At 39.7% G+C, this 22,511-nt stretch overlaps 4 protein-coding genes across 4 annotated transcripts; 2 read left to right on the plus strand and 2 right to left on the minus strand.

Annotated features, from left to right (window-relative positions):
- Nucleotides 1-3,059: 3,059 nt before the first annotated feature.
- On the plus strand, nt 3,060-4,141 carry LOC131692689 (mitochondrial inner membrane protease subunit 2). Its single transcript, XM_058979871.1, has 2 exons — nt 3,060-3,668; nt 3,731-4,141. Exons 1-2 carry the CDS (start codon nt 3,320-3,322, stop codon nt 3,931-3,933), a joined length of 552 nt encoding a protein of 183 aa, XP_058835854.1. The 5' UTR covers nt 3,060-3,319; the 3' UTR covers nt 3,934-4,141.
- A 176-nt stretch (nt 4,142-4,317) lies between these two features.
- On the minus strand, nt 4,318-5,128 carry LOC131691929 (threonylcarbamoyl-AMP synthase). The gene has a single exon (XM_058978689.1). It carries the CDS (start codon nt 5,126-5,128, stop codon nt 4,367-4,369), a length of 762 nt encoding a protein of 253 aa, XP_058834672.1. The 3' UTR covers nt 4,318-4,366.
- A 45-nt stretch (nt 5,129-5,173) lies between these two features.
- LOC131691930 (DNA-directed RNA polymerase III subunit RPC10) lies at nt 5,174-5,761 on the minus strand. The gene is made up of 3 exons (XM_058978690.1): nt 5,619-5,761; nt 5,416-5,558; nt 5,174-5,359 (listed from the first exon to the last, which is right to left on the minus strand). Exons 2-3 carry the CDS (start codon nt 5,554-5,556, stop codon nt 5,174-5,176), a joined length of 327 nt encoding a protein of 108 aa, XP_058834673.1. The 5' UTR covers nt 5,557-5,558; nt 5,619-5,761.
- Nucleotides 5,762-19,033: 13,272 nt separating this feature from the next.
- LOC131690128 (protein disulfide-isomerase A3) lies at nt 19,034-21,730 on the plus strand. The gene is made up of 3 exons (XM_058975668.1): nt 19,034-19,401; nt 19,703-20,548; nt 20,792-21,730. Exons 1-3 carry the CDS (start codon nt 19,253-19,255, stop codon nt 21,261-21,263), a joined length of 1,467 nt encoding a protein of 488 aa, XP_058831651.1. The 5' UTR covers nt 19,034-19,252; the 3' UTR covers nt 21,264-21,730.
- Nucleotides 21,731-22,511: the final 781 nt, after the last annotated feature.

A 22,511-nucleotide genomic window follows, 5' to 3' on the forward strand; every position in this document is an offset into this window, starting at 1 on the left:
GCGAAAACGAGCTTTTGTCTTTTGGTTAAAGAACCAAACGCCTGGCATTAATCAAACTTAATGTAAGTTTGGTCTTGTTCCCTTGGGTTAATCCAATTTCCCCCATTAGGGAATATTTCATAGTTAAGAAAATTAGAAAACGCGATCACTGCATCGTTCACGTCGTCATTGTTAAGATTGTCGTCTCAGTTTATATCAGAGACTGCTATCGATGTTGTCGTAGTCAGCGTTTTTAAAATCGACTTGTCTGCAAATCTGGCATCTCTGTGTACGCCCATTCCCAGTTAAGCTCAGCCGGAAATAAACTGGAATTCTGGCTGGTTCCAGTTCGTATTCCGGCTCCAGTGACCCAACCGATTCTAACTAGAATCGATTGTGTCACTGGAGCCGGTGCACGAACTGGAACCAGCCAGAATTCCAGTTCATTTCCGGCTGAACTTTACTGGGTTCTTGTGACATTGTTGATTTGCGGAAGCGTAGCGCTGCTGTAGCTATCCAGAATACAATTGACAGGTGCAGATTTTTCGGGGTCGAGGCCGTAAGGCTGAAAATCATAATGCCAAAATTACATTAGGCCGAATTCAAAAGGCTGAAAAATCAAAAGGCGGACTTTCAAAAGGCAAACTTTCTGTAAGGCGGAATTTCAAAAGGCAAACTTTTCAGAAGGCAGAATTTTGAAAGGCAAACCTTTTTAAAGGACGAAACAAAACAAACAAAGCAATGATAATAATGTGCTATTATCCATTACCTGATATTGATTATATTTCGAGTGAATACATTTTATAATTGATTTTGCCTTCTTTTAAATATGAGCAGTTCTTTATAGTTTCATTTTTGAAATTTTTATGCTTGTTCACTGTTGCAATTATGAATACTTGGCTATGACTTACGTTTTAGTACAGTATAATGTAAAACTGCGATCCACCAGACGTATGTTTTGTTTTGACCATTATTATTATGATCGCCAGTGGGTTTTGGTTTTCCATACAGCGTCTCAATAATTTAAATTATCCTTATTATCTTTCTTTATATCATGAGCTGTTCTTTTGAATTATATACTTCATCATTTGTGAATTTCGCTAAATTTTTCAAATGATGATTTATGGAATGAACTTACATATATTCAACCATCGGTTGTTACACTGATCTAGCACTTGGGTCGAAGCCAGTGTAATGCGGTTTTGCCGCATAACCGAGACCAAGGATCCGAAGCGGCGCAAAGCCGCTGAGGATCCGCCGGGCGAGGTGGCCGCCGACCCGCCGTCGGAAGCGGCGGCTCCTCGCAAGCAAACCTGTGATCCACTCGTTGGCCCGGATTACTCAAACATAGGGGCTATAAATTAGTTTAGGTCCGACGGAGCGACATGTGGCGTAGCCACATTAGGCGTAAATGTTTTTTATTACTTGGTAAAGAAGAATAATCTAATTTTGGTTCTAGTACAATATTAGTACTATTAGTAAACAAACTCATTTAAAGTTATTTAAATGTTTAGGTAGTTGCCAAATGTTATGCTCAAACATTTGAGCTACATGCCAGCTACTTACAACTGCATAACTGTTCGTATTCCCGGTTTACTCGAACATAGGGATTGATTCCTTCTTTCAAATATGAGCAGTTCTTGGAATCTGTATGCCAAATAACTCTTGCACGCACACTTCTGATCACTTCGGCTACCCAGTTTACTCAAACATAGGGGATGATTCCTTCTTTCGAGCATTCTTTGAATCTCAATTAAAATCGCAATGAATGCACAATTTGACAAAGGGTTTGGTGGATTTTTAGAGCATTAATTCTTCTTTTGCATTGGAAAGGTTTCGTACGTAAACGTGCGATCCTCCCGATTTACTCAAACATGAGGCGATTAATCAATCAGGAACAACACAATGTGAAATAATCGAATAATAAAAAAAGTTTGCCTTATGAGATTCAGCCTTTTGGGTTTTCGGCTTTTTGAGTTTTCGCCTTTCAAGTTTTCGGCCATTTGATTTTTCGACCTTTTTAGCATTAGGCCTTTCGAATTTTCACCTTTTGAAATTTCGCCTTATGTTTTTCGGCCTTTTGATTTTCAGCCTTTTGATGCTAAATCGATTTTTCGATATCCAATCGTGGAAATCCACAGAGATGCCAGATTTGCAGACAAGTCTGCAAATTGGCAGACTTTTAATTTAAGCTGCAGATTTTTTCGATGACGCAGATATTTGCAGATTTTTTAGTTTGGTTGGTTTAGCTTTCCTGACATTTTTTGTTCTTCCCAGACTTTTAAAATTATTATCGCAGACATTTGAAAAAAGTACCTGGCATCTCTGGAAATCCATTACTTGCCTGACACCACGTCAATCCAGGTAAATTGAGGTCACCCTGTATAACAATATCATCAATCGGGGCGGCGATCGAAACGGAGGAGATATACATCGATCAGGCTGGAACCATGAGTGAAAAATACAGGACACACAGAAACAGATTGCAATCGCCAAGTTTTAGTGATAGCCACATTTGCTGGCAACTCGCTCACCGGTCATTGCTGATCACTCGGGCTTTTGTAACGTGGCGATAAGCACATCACCACCTGATGTCTTATGGCTGTTGAGGGCGTTGCGGTCACAGCGATTAGCCTGTGCACGCTGACAAAGTCGATGTAAATTTATTGTGAGCCGTGTTTACCAGAATTGCTTCACAGCTTATTGGTAGTGTTGGTAAACACGACTCAGTAAATGTCATTCGTGCATAGGCTAATAGACATTGAATATCGCCAAACATTTTTTTATATATTTTGAACGAAAATATCGTTACGTTAAAAATGTATGTTATATTTCTGAAAACTGGTAGTGTTAAAGTGTTTCAATATAGTTAAACTGGATATATGAACACCGGTAAAATAGAATTTTCCAAAGTGAATTCTCAAAGCTGTTTTCTCATTTCGATACCAGGGTGGTTGCCGCCCTTTGGTCATCGGTTCACGATCGAATTGATCAAATTTTTATGGCATCGAAATTTTCGATTTTTATGGAACAAAATCGAAACAGCTGAACATGACCGCACCACACAAGCCACCACATCAGAATGTGTGTGCGTACAAAAGCAGCAGGCGTTGGTTACACAACAAAAACAGAACTTTAACGTCAAAACATAAAAAAAAAAATCTCGCGGTGTTTCATAGTTCATAGGGATCCGCGGAACATTTTTCACGAACAACCTATATTAAACAGTGTTCTTTGCCTAAAATTTGACGATGCAATAGTATCGAAAACAATACAATACAAAGAAAGGCTCAACACGCTGCAAAACTCATTAAAAATCTAGTCATACTTAGCTCAAACCATGAAGATTCCACTGTTCTTCAAATCTTTGCTACTCAGCATCCCGGTCGGGGTAACCTTTTTCGACTGCGTTGGTTACGTTGCCCGTGTCGAAGGTATTTCCATGCAACCATCACTAAATCCTGACGGAAGCACGGTTACAGATTATGTGTTCCTGTCCCGTTGGGCAGTTCGTAACTTGGAAGTACACCGAGGCGATGTTATATCACTGGTTTCGCCAAAGGATCCCGGTCAGAAAATTATAAAACGCATCGTTGGACTGCAAGGCGATGTCATCTCAACGTTAGGCTACAAGCTGCCATTTGTAAAAGTTCCAGAGGGACATTGTTGGGTAGAAGGCGATCACACAGGTGAGATTTGAATAAAATACGAATGTGATTCAATGATTTCCAGCGGTAATCGAAATTTACAGGTAACTCATTAGATAGCAACACGTTTGGACCGGTTTCGCTTGGTTTGGTGACAGCCCGAGCAACGCAAATCGTTTGGCCGCCGTCCCGATGGCAGGTCCTACAGTCCCAAGTGCCCAAATCAAGACAACCTATTTCGTTTGGTAAATCAGCCTCCGGTAGTAGTACCAACCAAACGTTGCAAGCACAGAATAAAGAAATATGAAAAGAACATACCTGAAGAGACTTCAAATTCCGCTGTATTCAATACTTCTTATTTGGCTAATTTTTGTTCGAAAAAATGTATGCTAAAGCATCTCAAAATTAGTGGCAATTTGTGGTGTATGACCAGAACTGTTGATCAAATTTTTGTTTATATATTATTTTATCTTGAATTTTTGGTATATTTTTAGAATAAACAATTAAAATTATAATCTTGTTGAATTTAGATTCATATTCACCATTATCCCTGTTTACGAGATTCGTACGAATTCAGTATTCGCTTACTATTCGTTTTCAAACGTATCTCGCTGAATTCGCCAAGAACAAGTTCTTTTCGATGCTTTCAAATTCATAAAAAATTGTATAAGGGCTCCATTGAAAACAAATATAAATTATTTACTAAACGTTTAATTCGCAATAGTATATAAAATGAATATTTAAACCTTATCTACAAAACCAAATTTTTGTACCACCTGAACCGTGCGCTGTCCGGCTATACCTTCACGTATCACCTTATAGTATCCTTTCTGTGAAAGGTCAATTACAGTTGAGGCGGCCCGCTGCTCCTCAGACAATCCCAACTGACCTCCATCAAAAACCGCTCCTAATGCTGACCAAAGCTTCTTAAACTCTTCCACATTCAGCGTACTTTTTTCAGAACTCCGATTAGCACTGGTTAGTGCAATTGGGAATCTAAAAACCCTTGAAACCTCGCGGATAAAATCAAAGTCCGGAATTCGAATACCGATTTTGGGGACACCCGGATTCAGGAAAGGATTATCCAAATTGGCAGACTTATTAACTACAATCGTAACTGCTCCCGGTAACAGTTGCTTGAGCAGTTCATCTGGAATATGATCCGCGTTTCCCCAGTGGCGCAGATCCTGAAATCCAGCTACACAAATAGCAACAGGTTTGGTCTCCTCTCGACCTTTAATGGCGTAGAGCCTTTGGATAGCCTGTGGATCATTAGCACTGCAAGCCAATCCATAAACAGTGTCCGTAGGTAGAGCAATGACCTGGCCCGATTCGAGCAGGTTAGCAGCCTGGTAAATCGCATTTTTGTCATTGCATTTTATGACGCCAGCTGACGTCATAGCATCACCATTCATTTTGATAAATGCTTCGCCAAAGGGGCGCATTTGGTTGGATCTAACTAAATTTCGAACGATATTTAATTTATGCGATAATCTAATCATTTTCACCTTCGTAAAGATTGTAGATTCTACAAAGGCTAGTTTTATCTAATCTCGCCAGTTATGTCCACAAATCGGATTGCAGCACTTGTAGAATGTTGTCATTGGCTCGTCAGCTGAACGAGTTTGCATCTGCATAAAGTATGCAGTGTTGTGAGCACACGCCGGGCAGTCAGCGTCGGTGGAATCTACGTTTTCCCAGGCAGCAGATCCGCCCATAACATGATCCACTTCCTAGAGAAAAAGAGATTTAAAATAGAACAAAGTTGATTAACACAAGTGCCACTAACCTTCAACTTCGGGTAGATGCGTGTGGAAATTTTGCGCCTAATTTTGCAAATATAAGGACAGGTGTTACAGGAAAAGCGCAGAGAATCAGTACCTTCTTCCACAAGTAACAAATTTCCACATGTAGGACAAAACATCAACATTGCTTAGCAGCAATTTTATGATCAATTGAAAACAGAAATTGTAAAGATGAAAAATGAATTACCTCTATTTTCGTTTCCCACGTGTGATTATTTTTTTTTTTTTTTTTTTTCATTGGATTTGTCTTTCTGACAGGCTAAGACCATAGTTGATCCATCTCGCCATCGTCATGTTTTGGTTTCTCGTGATGAGTTTTTTGGTAGTTTCTGATTATATCAAGAGTGCTGATTCAAATGGACCTTAGTGACAAATGTAAACAAACTGAGTTATTTGCAGCACAGCATGTGATTACAACATAGCTAACGAATACCGAAAACCAGGATTCATTATACACAGTATTTATCAAAATAACAAGCATTATATAAAAAGTCGCAAAGTTTTCATGATCATATTTTGAAATTTTGCACTTGAGACCTTTTAAAATAAAAGGACCTATGCGCGAAATATTTCAAAACCTCTGCAACTGTTCATAGGCGCCATGCAAAAACGACGCAAGATTCATTTCATTCCATGTTTTCCCACTGCACATAGGTACCTAGTAAAAACGTCCTAAGCATCAAAATAAAAGAAATTATTTTCTTCTGTTCATGCGACTTATTTTCGAAGTTGAATTTAATAAATAAAATAAATTAAATGATAATTGGAAAGCTTAGTTATTCTAAAGTAACATGCCATTCGTTGGTTTTAACCACTTCCAGCCAATGATTTGTTGATATAAACTAAAGTTTCCCGCATTTTTTTTCTGCAAGACTTCTGTTAAATCCAGTGCAACTATTTACCATAGTAATGAAGAACATTCGTATTCCGGTGCTCATTTTGTCGAAAACTTTGAAGAAATTCAATATTCGTCGTAAGAGCTACCTTTGCTGAAAAAAGCCGTATGTGCAGCGTCGTATGATTCTTGGGCCCGAAAAGAAGACCTATGTGAAAGGTCGTATAATTTTCAAAAGGACGCATCATTCTAAAGCGCTTAAAAACTACATTAGCACTAAACATTTCATGTTTTTAGCATTATTTACCTAAAGAGCATAGTCCTTAGACTATATTGGCATAATTGTTCCATCAAAACGCATATTTGTTCTCTAATAGGGATTTGTTTTAGGTCCATGAAACTTCAGCCTCGTTTTTCTCAGTTCGAGCTCAATGTCACTTAGGACCTTTTGAATAAGTACTCTTGATATGTAGATGTTGTTTTCTTTTAGGAATTTTGTTATTTCTCGACAAACATATGATTACGGCCTAAAAGCCAACTGTCAAAATTCACTTTGAATGTAAATTCCGGACAAACCGTTACACGCCAATCACAGATGTTGGTAGTAAACGAAAGAGAAAAGTTTTCTCTTTCATAAATTGCTGTGAACTGTGTTCGGCTAGTACCGTTTTCTCCGGAATTTCAATTCAAAGTGGATTTTGATAGTTGGCTTTTAGGCCGTAATCATATGTTTGTCGAGATTTGTTTCAATTCTTCTTCACAGTTTTCGCTTAGTATTTTTTCAAGTGGTTGCATATACTCCAGCGCTGGGTATTCGACTCTGCTTTGGTTGTATCGCGGGCAGTCGTATAGTAGGTGTTTGAGGTCTTCAGTTGTCTCACACCATTCACAGTTGTCGTCTTCTTCCCACCCCCACTTTGCTCTTGTGGCTTTTGTTAAGCAATGACCCGTTCGTATTCTATTTAGGATTTTAACGTCGTCTGAGCTAAGTGATAGGTTTTTGCACCAGATTCTCTTGTTAGGCCGATCCAGTATTTGGTAATGCCACTTTCCTTTTTCATCGGAGAGCGTCCTGTATTTCCTTGTCCAGTCTTCCCATGTTGTGTTGTTGCTTAGGATGAGGGCATCGCTCATGGTGATCCCGTTGAAAAAGGATTGTGATTCACCGGCTTTGGTGATCGCCTCCTGGTCGGCTTTCTCGTTTCCGTAGATACCCTTGTGACTCGGAATCCATTGGATTTTTATGGAGTTCCCTCTCGTTCCGTAGAATTCCTTGTAGATTTCTGCCATTATGTAGTTTTCTTCGAAGGTCTTTTCGTTGAGCAGCATCTCACAAGCGCTCCTAGAGTCAGTGAGGATCACTGCCTTTTTGTATCCTTTGTTTTTGACTAACTCTACCGCTTTGAGGATGCCTAGAAGTTCAGCATTCGTGATGGAGAAGTTGTTATTAATCCCTTCGCTGGTAACTGATCCATCGGTTTCGTCGTAGACTGCAAAGGCAGCACCCTTGGTTGTTTTGGATGCATCGGTGAACAATTTGTTGTGTTGTTTGTAAGTTGTCTGCATCGCTTCCCGGAAAAGTGACTGCCAGAGTGTTGCACTTGCTTCATCCTTTTTTGGTTGATCCTTTGTAAGGGTAGTTTTTACAATGTTGTCAAACTCTACTCTCACAAAGTAGCGCATCCGCTTGAAAAACGGCAATTCCCGATCGGAGGGGTGGATTTGATAGAGCAATTCTATGTTTTTGTCAACTGTTTCCGTGATGTGAGACTCATTGCCCATTTCTCTGCTCAAGGTTGCGCTGATGAATGTCATCAGAGGCGTCCTGTACCATGTAGTTCTAATTAGTTCCCTTTTAGTGAGTGCTTCGATACGTTGCTCCATAGGTAGCTGTCCTGCTTCGGCCAGCATCACGTGGACTGCTGAGGAAATTCATCGCCTTGCGTATGTATACATTCTGTACGATTTGCAGTTTTTTGAGATTGGTAGCTGCTGCGTTGCCGTACACCGACGCTCCATACTCCAGTCGACTGCGGACCAGTGCATTCCATATTTTGATCAGGGTTTCTGGGTTGGCGCCACTGGACTTCCTGGACAGCATTTTCATCAGCCCTAAATTTTTGCCCGCTTTTTCTACCACCGAATCTATATGCTTTCTATGCGTTAAGAGTCGGTCCAAAACGTATCCAAGATAGGGGTGTGTGTTGACCAGCTCTATTTTTTCTCCCCGTACTTTTATCTTAATGTGATCGGTGTTTTTTCTAGTAAACGGAATTACGGCTGACTTGTGCGGACTCACTTCCAGATTCAGAGCTGCCAGTTTGTCGAGAATTCGGTGTAGGAATAAGTTGCAGTGTTCCGCAGCCTCTTCGACCGTGTCTGCCATCACGATGATTGCAAAGTCATCTGCAAATTGTACCAGTTCTCCGTTTTCCGTAGACAGTTCGTGTAGGGATGCTGTGTAAAGGTTGAACAATAGTGGAGATAGAGGGCATCCTTGTGGGAGTCCCTCAGAGACCTCCATCTCGATTGTGCTAGACTCCGTTTTTAGCAGCATTTTGCGGCTCCTCAGGTATTCGAATAGCCATGAGACTAGTTTTTCGGGTATGCCTGCTTCTGCCAAGGTCTTAAGTAGGGTTGTAGTGTTTACCGAGTCGTACGCTTTGCTCACGTCCAGAAAGATCACGAAAACCTCTTTTTTCGCATTCTTTGCTTCGTGGATCGAGTTGACTACGTAGTTAATGCATGTAGATGCCGATACGTGCTTTCTAAACCCGAAGGAGAGTGCAGGTAGTAGCTGTTTGATGGTCGCTATTTCTGTTAATCGGTTTTTGACTACTGAGTTAATGATCTTGATCTCGATGTTCATTAGGGCTATCGGTCGCATGTTATGTAGCTGGCTCGTTTCTCTAGCTTTCTTGGGGATTGGCCTTACCTCCGTGACTCGCCATGACTCTGGTATCTCTTCCGAGACGAACACTCTGCTCAGCATTTCGCAAATTTTGGCTTGCATCTCTGGGTTTAGTTGTTTGAGCACTATATACGACAGCCCATTGGGACCCGGTGCGGAATGGTTTTTTCTTTGGCTCAGAACGTGAAGGATCTCCTCGTTTTTGAGGGCCATCTCGTACCCCTCGAGCGCCTTGTCGGTAGACACCAGCGGTAGTTGTATTGAGTGGAATTTGTTGCTGAAATAAAGATCCATAAACTGTGTGCCCTCTGCTTCCGTGAGGTCGATCAACTTTTTGTGTTTTCCAGTGAGCGCTGTGTCTACTCCTTTGACTAGATTCCAAAGCTGCCTGGCCGGTGTAGACTCGTCGATTTTTTCGGTCAGTTCCCTTACGTAGCCGCGTTTTGTCTTCCTCACCTCCTTTTTGAATAGGGCTCTCTCTTTTTGGAGTAGGATGAAGTTTGTTCTAGATTTGTTTCTGTTGTATGCTCGGAGTGCTTCTCTTTTAGAGGCATAGAGTTTGTCAATTTCTTCCGTCCACCAAGGCTTGAGAAAATTGATCTTTTTATTTTTAAGAGTGTAGGAGGAGTTTTTTACCGCTTCTTTGATTACTGATACCATTTCTTCTGGACAGTAGATGAATTGTGGTCTGATGCTGTTCAATTTTTCTGCCAGCTTGCGTTTGTTGATCTTGGTGAAAGTCCTTCCGTTTTTTGGGATTTCGTTGGTGATTTCCAGTCGAATAGTCATATGTATACTACCGAACTCTTCCTCTTGCACCGACCAATTGGACTTTCTCGCCAAACCCGTTGATGTAAGCGTGAGATCAATTGCTGAGTTCTTTCCGCCCAGGGCGTTAATCATTGTTGGGGTACCGTCATTAAGCAGAATCAAGTCGGATTGGTCGATCAAGTTGCGTAGCAGTTTCCCACGGTTGCATGCGTGGTATTCCGGGCTCCACGAAGGATGGTGAGCATTAAAATCGGCTCCTATGACCACCTCTCCTTCCAGACCTTTCACGAACGCAAAGAACTTTTCTAGATCCTCCTTGCATACGTTTACCTGTCGTCTGATCGGCTGTAGGTAAGCCGATATGAGGTAAAACGGTTCGAAGCCCTTCGTTATTTTGATCCCGACCACTTCCATAGCCTCGAATTTCGGAAGAGAAAGCAGTTCATGTCCTATTTCCTCGCGTATCAGAATTCCTACGCCGCCATATCCTTCCGGACGTCTACTGGAGATTAGTGTGTGTGCTCTAAAGTTGAAGGGTTCTTTGTCTTTTAGCCAGATCTCTTGTAGGAGTGCAACTTGTACCTTGTTCGAGGTCATGCATGTGTAAAGCTCTTCTCTTTTTTCGGTTTGTCGGATGCTTTGTATGTTGTGTTGAATAATGTTGAAGGTTTTAGGATCCATTAACTAGTTTGGGTGAATTATTCTGGAGTTCAATGTCGTATTTTCCCTCTATTATTTTTTGTAAGCCCATGCTGACCTCGATTAGTAGTTGATCCGTCTCAATCTCTGTTCTTGCTTGTTGAATTTTTTGGCTCAATTTCCTCTGGATGTCACTTATTGGCTTAATCCAGTAGTTGCCCTGGCAGAGAAGCATTAAGTCCTGTCGTAGCTGTGCGAGGAGTTTTTCGATTTCCGTGACTCTGTGGGGATTGCCTCTTGCTACTACACTGTAGCTTTCCCTGGTCCCGACCTGGGGTGAGAGGGCGTTGCGATCGCACGAGGTGTTTTTAGGTTTAGTATGGTTTGCGTCCCGCAACCCGGTTCGTTTCGGCACAGTACCAGTGTATAACGGTTGGGTTGCTGGAAGATAAGCCATTTCCGGAAAATCGGATTCCAGTACCGCAAAACGGTTTTGGGTTTTGGTGTACATTTTTTCTGCTTCGGCATATGGGACCTTGCTGATCTGCATCTCCTTCACGATTTTCTTCCTTCTCTCTCTTTCCTGACACGATTTGCTGTTTGAGGCGTGTTCTTGTTTGCAGTTTACACAGAAGGGGGGGCCACGCATTTGACATTCGGATCGTGCTCTTTTCCGCATACTCCGCATTTCGCTTTTCCGGCGCACTTTGAGTTTTTGTGTCCAAACTTCCAACAAAGCGAACATTGTTTCACAGGGAATATGTACAATTCTGTTCGGAAGTTGACACCGTAGATGTTTACCGACCTTGGGACCTCCCTTCCCTGAACAGTTACTTTTACGTTGCGAGTTGGAATTAGTTGTCCTTGTTCGTTCTTCCTCTGCATCCTCTCCACTTTTGTCACTGGATACTCTGTAGTGGTTTTACTTGACAGCTCTTCCTCGGTAATGTCCAACGGTACACCCGGGACGAAGCAGATGGTCTGGTTCTGACCCTGTGGGGTGAACAGTTTCAGGTTTTTACAAGCAAGATTGATTGTTAGTTGGGTGGGGTTTATTTTTCTGTCTAGTTCCAACTTGTAGCGAAATTTGCCAATTTTGGTGATCTCCCTGCAACACTTGAAACCTGATTCTACCAAGAACTTTCCTACCGCGGCGGGGTGGTTTGGTATGGTTTCATCATACTTCAGCGGCTCCAGATAGAGAACATCTACAAGTGGCGCAGGTTTTGATTTCGCTTGCGCAACAGATGAGGTTTGCGACTTTTGGTTTGGCCTGGTGTTTTCTCGAATTGTGGGCTTTGCCACGGATGTTTTCCTGCTTTGCGAGCGTGTTGCCATTTCTGCCTCTTTTTTTAGGTTTTGGCTTTAGAAGTTAAGCTAAGTGTCATATGCACAAAATTTCACTTTTTCTAGTTTTTGTCACTATTAAATCACTTCCTACGTGTTACCGGCCATCTTGGTCGGGGCGAATTAGTCATGAAAAACACTGTTCGCGGCGTTGTTTGTTCGTTCGCACTTTTCTTGACCCGCGGGCCGGCCCAATTCTCTACGTGCACGAGAAAAAAAAACGAAAGCGGCGCGAAAATTTAATTTTCAGCTCGCAAAATTAATTTTCAGCTCGCATACCTCTTATAAATCAAAATAGTGAACATGCGTCTTCCGTTGCTTTTGCTATTCTCAGCGTGTGCATAAGGCGTTACTAGCTGAAAAATCCAACCAGCGGCAATCGTATTTTCTCTTGTTTTAAACAAGACAATCACGTCGCTATAATTCGCACTACTTCCGACGTGAAGAATTAGTCCTGAACAAGAGAAAAAGCGATTGTCACTGGTTGAATTGTCCAGCTTTCAATTGTAACGATAACACATGACGAACAATTAGTTTATTCTGTACAATATACACAAGCTGCGGATTTATTAAACTGAAAATTGAGAAATTTTCGATTTTCAACCGCACTTTCATTTACTACGACATACACAGCGCCGATTCTTTAGTTGGGTCACGACCGTCTCCCAATTGGGCCATTAAATGAAGAATAAACTTATCCTTCTATTTCATAAACCGATAGAACTCATCTTTCTACATATAAAAATATGTATGTTCAATCATTAAAACTTCAGTATGATTTTTAATAAATTTTATAAAAAAAATGTAAAAACTTCCACTTGTTTGACACCATCGATCTTCCTTGACAGTGAATTTAGCCACGTACACTGAGAAACAAAAATGTGAATAGTTAGCATACTTTCTATTCCAGTCTCTTTTCTTCTGTTGTGATTTTTATGCATTTTCATGCATATACTTCTAGTAGGCATTCAATGAGTGGAGAGACCTAATATGTCTAATGCATAAAATTTACAGCAGAAGAAACAAGAGGCAGAAAGAATAGTACCCGCATAAATGTATACCATAGGCCAACCATTACATCAATCGTTTAAAAACCATTTTCAATATGATTCATTCAACGATAGATTAACCATTGCCTGGTAGAATATCGAACATAACAAGTGTCGTTTTTCTATGCTCGACCATACAAACAACGGGTCGTTAAGAACAGTCACCATACCAAAATGTGTTGTTTTCCATACACATTTGGACAACATACCATTCAAGAACCACACAGATTATGGTGGTATATACATTTTAGATCTAGCGATGCATAAAATATTAGGCAGAAATTTTTTTTTCTTCCTTTTCAACATTTCAATTCTATCGATTGATGAAGTTTTATTTTACTACACCCCATCTTCTGAAGAGAGCTTCGTTGACACTAAGTGGACTGTCGCTTTATCCAACTAAGCTATCGCCGTAATATTGTAAAACGATGATTTTTGATCATGTTAAGTTACAGGTTTCTGAGGCAGCGTAAACAGATATATGAATAACAAAGACCACCAGAGCAATTTTAACCTCTGGTACAAAAGTGAAATGTAGTATACAAATCCACAATATAAGATACACGGAAGATATTGGAAATGGTAACTTAAATCAATATGGTAGTATAATAGTTTAATTATAATGTGTTGGAATATATCCACGCAAAAGAATTGTGCATGTTTGATTCTATAAATTATTTCTTCATTTTTAATCGATAAAAATTCTTTATTGTGAACCAAGGAGCTTATTGAACTAAATTTAATTTTTTGGTTAGATCAACCAAAATATATTTTGAATCAATCTTACAAGTTTTGTTATCTGTGCTTTTCGAAGATCGACAAAATTATTGTTTGCTCCAAACAAATCAGTGATTCTAACAAAAGCATGCAGCAAATTGATTCAAAAGGACTGAATGCATTACATCAACAGTCCTTGTTGAGTTGAAACAAAAAAAAAGTTGCTACGAAGAAGAAAACTTTTTCCACGTGCGTCAATGCTGGAAAAATTCGCTATTTTTAAATCAGGGAATTCAGATTTTGGTAAATTCGTATAGTGCTCAGATTTTCCGGACTCGAAGGGCGCAAGTGCAGCTTGAAAATAATCATAATGTCGCACAAAGGTTAGTGAATAAATTAAGTCGAATGCACACGGTGCGTTTTATGGTGCCTTCCTCTATTCCAGGACTCAAACAAAACACCCTGTGTGGCTTAAAAACGACAATCGCAGAACTGAAAACACGTCACCGCACCAGAAATAAATAATACCCGTTCGAGAGGGCAGTTTCCTGTACTTCACCATCTCTGGTCCAACAGGATGACACAGCGTATTCGTGCGCCTTCTGCAATCTTTTTGGAAAAGCCGAGACTCTGAAGCACTACATTATAGCGCATATCTGGAACAAATCACGCGCACGGCCAAAGGTACCACATAAAGGGACGGTGATTGGAATCGTATGCGCTGCATGTAATAAAATTTCTTTTCATTCCAAGCAAACCTACTCCGGAAGAGGTTTGGAATCCCTTATGGATTCTCGCTCAAATGCAACAAACGATTGAGTCGGAATCGGTTGTTGCCTTTGAGCTGGAACTCATAATGAATCCATTCAGAATTCCAAACCGACCCCGGAATGGGTTTGACTGGGCCATACTGAATCCATTCAGGATTCCGAAGCGGTTCCAGAATGATTTGACAGCGTAAAATTAATGCGTTTGTAGCCTGTTTTTAGAGAAAGGCCAAAAAGTCAACGGCCAGTATTTACTTTGTGTGGTTCATTTGTACTGATGTGATCTGTTGTCAGCGAGTAATGGTTTGTTCTAAATTTGTCACCATGACAGTAGGCCTTTGGTTCCTATTAAAGAATAGGCATATTTTATATACAATAAAATTGGTTTTGATTCAATATTTGCTATGCATTGATTCAAATATTTGTTATGTTTAAAACAATAAAAGATATTATTTGATTTAACATAATTGTTTTTTGTATTGAACATTTGACATGCATTGATCCAAATATTTTATTAGTTTTATTCAACAAAACGAGCTCATTGATTCAACAAAGTTGTTTGTTGTTTCGATTGTTGTTATGATAAAATCAATAAAAAAAAATTTCGGTACAACTATTTTCCATGTTTGATCCAATAAATTCTTCAGAGTTATTTCAACAATTAATTTATTTATATAAACATGTATTTTTTATTGAACACAGAACAACTTGGTAAATTTATTATTTCAACCCTCATATTAGTTGACATTAAAAATTATTTTTCTGCGTGTCAGTGGTATTGCCAATATGGTGAGTATTATATGAATAGTTTGGAAATGGTTCCAAAGATTTCTGGAATGGTATTTATTTATACGGGTATGCTATCGATGCATAAATAAAATTCTACGTGTAGGTTAGCATTTTTGACAGTGTTATCCCAGCAAAACGATAGGGATCAAAGTAGTTCAATAGAAGGTGTGGTCGTGCACACAGAAAAAAATATTGGTAAAAGTAAGAGCACAGAGAACAGACATCCATGATCGAACAAATACAGTCGTGATTTGCTGGTTGGGCCACACCTCTGTCCAACTAACGAATTATATTCGTTAGTTGGACCGACTGACAGATGTCAAAAACTCTCCAAAAGAGATGTTAGTACCCTAATAAAAAAAATTATACACAAACTCTAAACCATAGTCCAACGATTTCACATATTGTATGGATAATACCCTGAACAGGTCGTTAGGATCTTGGATCATAAGATGTTTATTGGGGTAGTGTAATTGCATCTATTCACATATCTAATAATTGTCAGATTGATTGTCAAAGTAAATTTGACGTAAGATTTTGACATTCAGGTCCTTTTTAGTTGGTCCAACTAGCGGAGGTCCAATTAAAAAGCGGTCCAGTTAAAAAGTGTCCAACCCGCGAATCACGACTGTATAATAATAAAACGTGTGTAAATATTTTAATTTATATACGATAAAACACTAGTGCCGCCACACAAATTTATCCCAATTATCCGTCAAATGCATTTCGGAACCAGTTCGAAAACCTGAATGGATTCAGTTTGGAATCTGTCTCAAAGATAACAACCGATTCCATTCGTTTTCGAGCGCTCGGTCGAGATAGAAGTGATTATTGCCAGTCCGAGTGCTGTATAGCGACAAAGAATAGTGCGCTAATCCGCGTTCAAGGTTATCTTGCGCACTCTCGCCTCGTTTCAATATTTTTTCCTGCTTTTGTGTTTCTGAGTACCGTTACCCGGACAGTCAAGCAAACGTTGGTCAAGCAGTGTTCTTCCAGTAAGCTGTCTGGATACCGCTATACACACAAAGTGCCCTCGTCCACCTACCGTACCCCAACGATCTCAGCGGTATCTTCGCAAAACTTATGTGCCCCCTGTCTTCTAGTTTTAGTTGATCAATATATAATCTCGTTAAGAAATGCCCAACAGTACCAATACTTAAAAATAGCCTCAATTAATCACCCCTAATCGTAATAAAATTGAACCACTCCCTCAAGTTATTCTACTTTTAATATGCTTATAAAATGTTCCGCTTAGTTAATAGTTAATTGCTCCAATAATCTCCATTCTAAAAATCCTAAAGTGCATTACTATACAAAAAACACAAAAATGACCCCCTAATCTTACGAATATTATATTAACCCCTTTTCTATATGTATAAGTTAGCTGTAAAATTTCTTTAGTTTCATTATATAAAAAAAATAATATTTTAATGTGTGGCCCCCTAGTTTTAAGAAATTCAAAATGCAAAACAAAGAAGAAATGGCGCCCTCAAGCTAACGCAAACGTGCCTTATCAAATAAACGAATTGAATAAAAAACAACCGATTCCCACTCAATCGGTTGATGCATTTGAGCTGGGACCCATACTGAATCCACTCAGAAGCCCGAACCGGTTCCGGAATGGTTTGACTGGGTAGACATATAACTGCTGTCAATTCCGTTGAACTTAGCCACTGAAAAACTTTACGACAGTAGCCCACCTGGTGGAGATATCCCAACTATTTTCGAAAACGTTAGGGATTTTTACACAAATTGAATGCTGAAGATGGACGTTTGTTCTCTGTGGTAAGAGTGTTCCGCTTTTAGCAAAGAACAGTCAACGCCTACTGTTATAGGTTGAAAGTGAAACTTTTAAATTAATCAACAATAATAATCAAAATAAAAGTTTTCTTTTTAAACTAATGACGAATAGCAATCACAATAAAAGTTTTATTTTCAAGCTAAGAGTATATGTGTTGGTTGTTTTATGCTAATAGTGAAAAACTCTTATTTTTGCCAACATAGTTTTTGTGTGCGTGATAATAGACCTGTCTTGTCAAAAAAATTATATGCTGGATCGCTTTATTTTTTATCCCCGATTCGTTGCTGAATATTGCCATGATGATTTGGTACCCCTAACTGGCCTCGTTTCTTCCTCTGCTAAGATTCAAAACAATGAGTTAATTAAATTATTCGTTAAATGAATAATTTAGTTGCCGTCTAATTTTGAAACATCTTCAAACCCAACTCTGCACAGTAGGCCTGGCCATTTCAATATTTGCGACATATGAAAATATGCTTCAAATAGTAATATTGACAAGAAAAACACTACAGATTAACTGCAGTGTTTTCCAGTATGCTTTTCAAGACTGGCTGTGTAAGGTTTAGAATAGGATAGTATATACAAAAGGACCGGAAGTGGTTGTAATTAGTAAACGAGGAATTCAAGACACTTGTAACATACAAGATTTGAAAAAGCACCATTCAACTTGAACGATGATGGTCCATCAAAACATGGAGATAAAACTACGAAATTTCTGCAGCAACATTCGGATGGTTTTCTGCCGCTTCCTGAAGACGCGATTGCATCAGATCCCTTCCAAATTCTCGGACCATCCAAGATTACTGCTTCAATGAAGTTTATTATTTATCACTTATGTGACCCATATCGTTCTTTTCTGCTGTCAGACTTCACACATACTTATGAAAATATTTAAAACAGTGTTCTATTCTACGAGCAGATCACTTGTGACGTATTTTTAAAATTTTGCGAAACTAAATGCATTTCTTTCCTTCAAAATAGAATTTCATAATGTATCTGCGTTGAGTGCAATGTATTTTGCGTTGCGTGTAAGATGTCAAAACCCTACAAAAACTATAGCCACTATACATTCAACATAACGTCGAACAAAGTGGATCAGCGTAGGACGTTTTTTAAACAAACTTTTCTACGATGGAGTGCAAAGTTGATGCAAAACTGGAAATTATATGCATTTTTTTTCTAATTAAATTTTTAAGTTGTGGAAAATTTAAAACCGAATATCCGAGCTGTTCTAAATCTGATTAAAAAAAAGTGCTATTTTAGTCGGTGATTTAAAATAGAACAGCCCATAGAAAATACATCAGCGTTGTGAACAGCCTCAACGCTAGTTTTCAGTTCCGTAAGCGTGTCACGGGATGGGTCCCTGTGTATTTTAAATGGAGCTCAATATGCCGTGGCTGTTTATAAGTTCACACAAACATGACAGTTTTCCTGAAGTGTATACCCAATCGCGGGAAACGTCACAGCATTTCAAAACTCTCCATACAAAAATCCGACCGGGAACAATCCAATATAAATTAAATGCTGTTTCCGATGGAGAAAACGGTATTGTTATTAGGTTTAAAATTCGGTGCTATTTTAATACTGTTGGTATTTTTCAGCAGAAGCAAAAGTGCTTTGACAGTTTGGAGAGATTTCGGTGGATTTTTTTTTCTTATCAAATTCCAGCACAAATCCCGCGCGAAATCCCGTGACCCATTTTTCGAACTGTAAAACTAGCCTTTACAAAATAACTGCATCGTTTATTCCAGTGTATGATCTCTTCAGCGGAACGACAACCTTCCTATCGGAGCACCACTATAAAAATGACAAGAAAATATTTATTAAACCAAACCTTTTCAAGCAACATTCGACCAATCACCGATCGCCAACGAACTATCACCGCATAAATACTGCTACACAAAAGCAGGACAAACAGCCATCCACTTCAACATGCATATTGCTGTTTCTCTTCAACCAAGGTCGCTGGCACCGGCAAAACTCCACACAACCACACCTGAGTTGAGTGAACTGAGACAGCTTTTGTTGTCCACCATTTCAGTCCGTCGTTCGTTAGTTTGGCCACGTCTACTCCGTTCTGTCTGGTACTTGTGATATCTCCTGGAGTTAGCCGGTCCAGTACTGGGTGTGGATTGTGAAATCAGTTGTATCGGAATATTCCAGAACTTTTCCAACTTTATAAATTGTGCAAAAACATGATCTCGGCGGTGGCATTGTTGGCCATTTTTGGGCTTCTACATACGGCTTTTGCCGGTGAAGCGGACGTGCTGGACCTTACTGATAGTGACTTTTCGATCCGAGTGGCCGAAACGGAAACAACATTGGTCATGTTCTATGCGCCCTGGTGAGTCGATTATTCGTATTTTTTTAGACTGTTAATTCGAATAAAGTGTATGATGAGGTTTCAAAAACTCGTTTTACCAATGTCAATAATGATTAAGTATCGAATTGTTCACCATGCACTTAGAATACGAGGTTCCCTTCTTTCAAACATATTCGTTCCTATTTATAGGAAATTAAATTTAAAGACTAAAATATTGAAAACCTCTCAATTAATATTTCTCAAACATAAAATAGAATTTTTTCGAATACATAATATGTAATAATGTAATGTAATAATATTATATATTGATTCTTTTAACCAGGTGCGGCCACTGTAAAAAGCTTAAACCGGAGTACGCCAAAGCAGCCGAACTATTGCGCGGTGAGGATCCACCAATCGCCCTGGCCAAAGTTGATTGTACTGAGGGAGGCAAAGATACATGTAGCAAATTCTCCGTCTCGGGCTATCCGACGTTGAAAATCTTCAAGAATGGCGAAGTTTCGCAAGAGTATAATGGACCACGCGAAGCTAGTGGGATCGCGAAATATATGAAATCTATTGTGGGACCGGCTTCCAAGGATTTGCTCACGCTGGATGCGTTTGAGGCTTTTATGAAAGTACAGGAAACCAGCGTGGTCGGTTTCTTCCAGAAAGAATCGGATCTGAAGAGTGTCTTCCTGAAATACGCTGATAGTCAACGTGAACGGTTACGATTCGGCCACAGCAGTGCCAAAGAAGTTCTTGACAAGCAAGGCGAAACCGATGCGATATATTTGTTCCGAGCCAAGCAACTAGCTAACAAATTCGAAAATGATTTCGTAAAGTTTAGTGGCAAGACGAAGGACGAGTTGACCGCTTTCGTCAAAGATAATTTCCATGGACTTTGTGGCGTTCGTACTCGTGAAACGGCAAGCGACTTCAGAAACCCTCTGGTCGTGGTTTACTACGCTGTGGATTACGTTAAGAATCCGAAAGGAACCAATTATTGGCGTAACCGGGTTCTGAAAGTTGCAAAGGAATTTGTTGGCCGCGTCAGTTTTGCCGTTAGCGCCAAGGATGATTTCCAGCACGAGCTGAACGAATATGGCTATGACTACGTTGGCGATAAACCTCTGGCGTTGGCTCGCGATAGCAAAAATCAAAAGTTCGTCATGAAAGATGAGTTCTCGTAAGTATGAAATCATTGTTTATTTAACTTAGTAGATAAGATATCTCCCATCGTGAACCCTGAAATGGAACATTGCAAAAATGTCTGTGCTTAGAGCTGCATGTTGACTGCTATTTTGTTCTAGTTGAAAGTGATTATCCTGTTGCATAACACTTCTAGGTTGTAGCGATTGATTTGATATGGCTTTCGCGAGCTGGTAACGGTAAGCACTAATTATTTTTTGCGATTATCCTTTCCTTATAGAGTTGAAAATCTGCAAGCTTTTGCTACCGCACTGGAGGAAGGCAGTCTGGAACCGTACGTCAAATCAGAACCAGTGCCAGAAAGCAATGATGCACCGGTAAAAATAGCCGTCGGTAAAAATTTTGACGATGTTGTTATCAACAACGGCGTTGACACTTTAGTGGAATTCTATGCCCCATGGTGCGGACATTGCAAGAAGCTGACGCCTATCTATGAAGAACTGGCAACTAAACTGAAAGACGAGGATGTTTCTGTCGTGAAGATGGATGCTACTGCCAATGATGTTCCGCCAACGTTTGACGTCCGAGGTTTCCCAACGCTGTACTGGTTGTCGAAGGATGATAAGAGCAATCCGAAACGTTACGAGGGTGGCCGCGAAATTGATGACTTCATGAAGTACATTGCTAAACATGCCACGAACGAACTGAAGGGGTGGGATCGTAAGGGTAATGTTAAGAAGGTTGAGTTGTAATCTCCGAGACGCGAATAGATTCGTTGAGCAATCGAGAGAAAGGTCATCTTTTTTTTTTGGCGAGGAAGCAGAATCATGTCCTAAATCATGAGCTATAAAATTGTACAATTTCATTCCTGTAAAATCGAACCTCATTGAACATGCTTTTCATTAGAAAGGTTGTATTTTCTTCATTTTTACTATTGCTTCCATGCGGAAAATTGCGATGTCTAGACTATTAGTGTTAGGCAAAAAATAAATTAGACGATAAGCAGCGAAGCATGCATTTAGTTTATGTCAATCTAACCGAAGCAAATTTTGGAGTATGACCGAGGCGTTTTTACTGGAATACTCGGAAAAAGTTTAGTTGTTGACTATGAAGTTCATTGTTTTAATCAACACGTTTCCACTAGAAGAAGGAAAGATGTTCTTATTGTCAATCACTTTAACGAGAATGAGAGTTGAATAAATGATACTGATTTTTGTGACTAGTTGTCTTTACCGCTATTATTCGTGCTATAATTCGTGGTCTTAGGTTCCTGTTTTGTCGCTTGTCTTGTCCCAATCCTCGTGTGTCTCAATCTCAGCACCAAACTGATATATGTTGAAAAATGTTTATGACGAGAGAAAGATACGTAAATTTGGCTAGGTATCGTCAACGAATTCGTAGTCTAGGTCTTAAGGCGGTGTAAACTAAGGCTGCGGAAGGTATTCTCACCACTTAACACGCAAAATGTCTGCTTGCATTTACTGATCGAACCTGTCGAGCAAAATAAACATCTTCGTTCAGATCAAACGAATCTTTCATGAACAACTATTCATCGTCCTTGTATCACAGACTAACAGACATAACACTATGAGGGAATCCCCTCAAAAAGCATCGATCCGGCAATTTTCCCAGAACAGTAGCTCCACCTTTTATTCACAGTCCCAAACACTCATTTGTTGATGGGTTACCTCTCAGGTTTGGGAACAATTTTTCACTAGTGGTCTATTCCCCATATGCTTCTTCATATATCAGTGGCGTAATAACTTCAAATGTGGCCACAGTGTCAACTACAAATATATTTAAAATGACCATTAAAGCGGGTGAAGCATTGTTTTCGAGTGTTATGTCTGTTAGTCTGTGCTTGTCTTCTTGACCGTCCATCGCACGCGCATCTTACTCGATTGCATATAGCCAGTAAAGTAGTGAGGCGGGGTGTCGGCCGGAAAGTCAATGATCCCTTCCAGATTCGTTGATGAACTTAACTTTAGGTTGTTTCGCTT

The sequence above is a fragment of the Topomyia yanbarensis genome, chromosome 3 (assembly GCF_030247195.1).
Source record: "Topomyia yanbarensis strain Yona2022 chromosome 3, ASM3024719v1, whole genome shotgun sequence".
NCBI classification, from domain to species: Eukaryota; Metazoa; Arthropoda; class Insecta; order Diptera; family Culicidae; genus Topomyia; species Topomyia yanbarensis.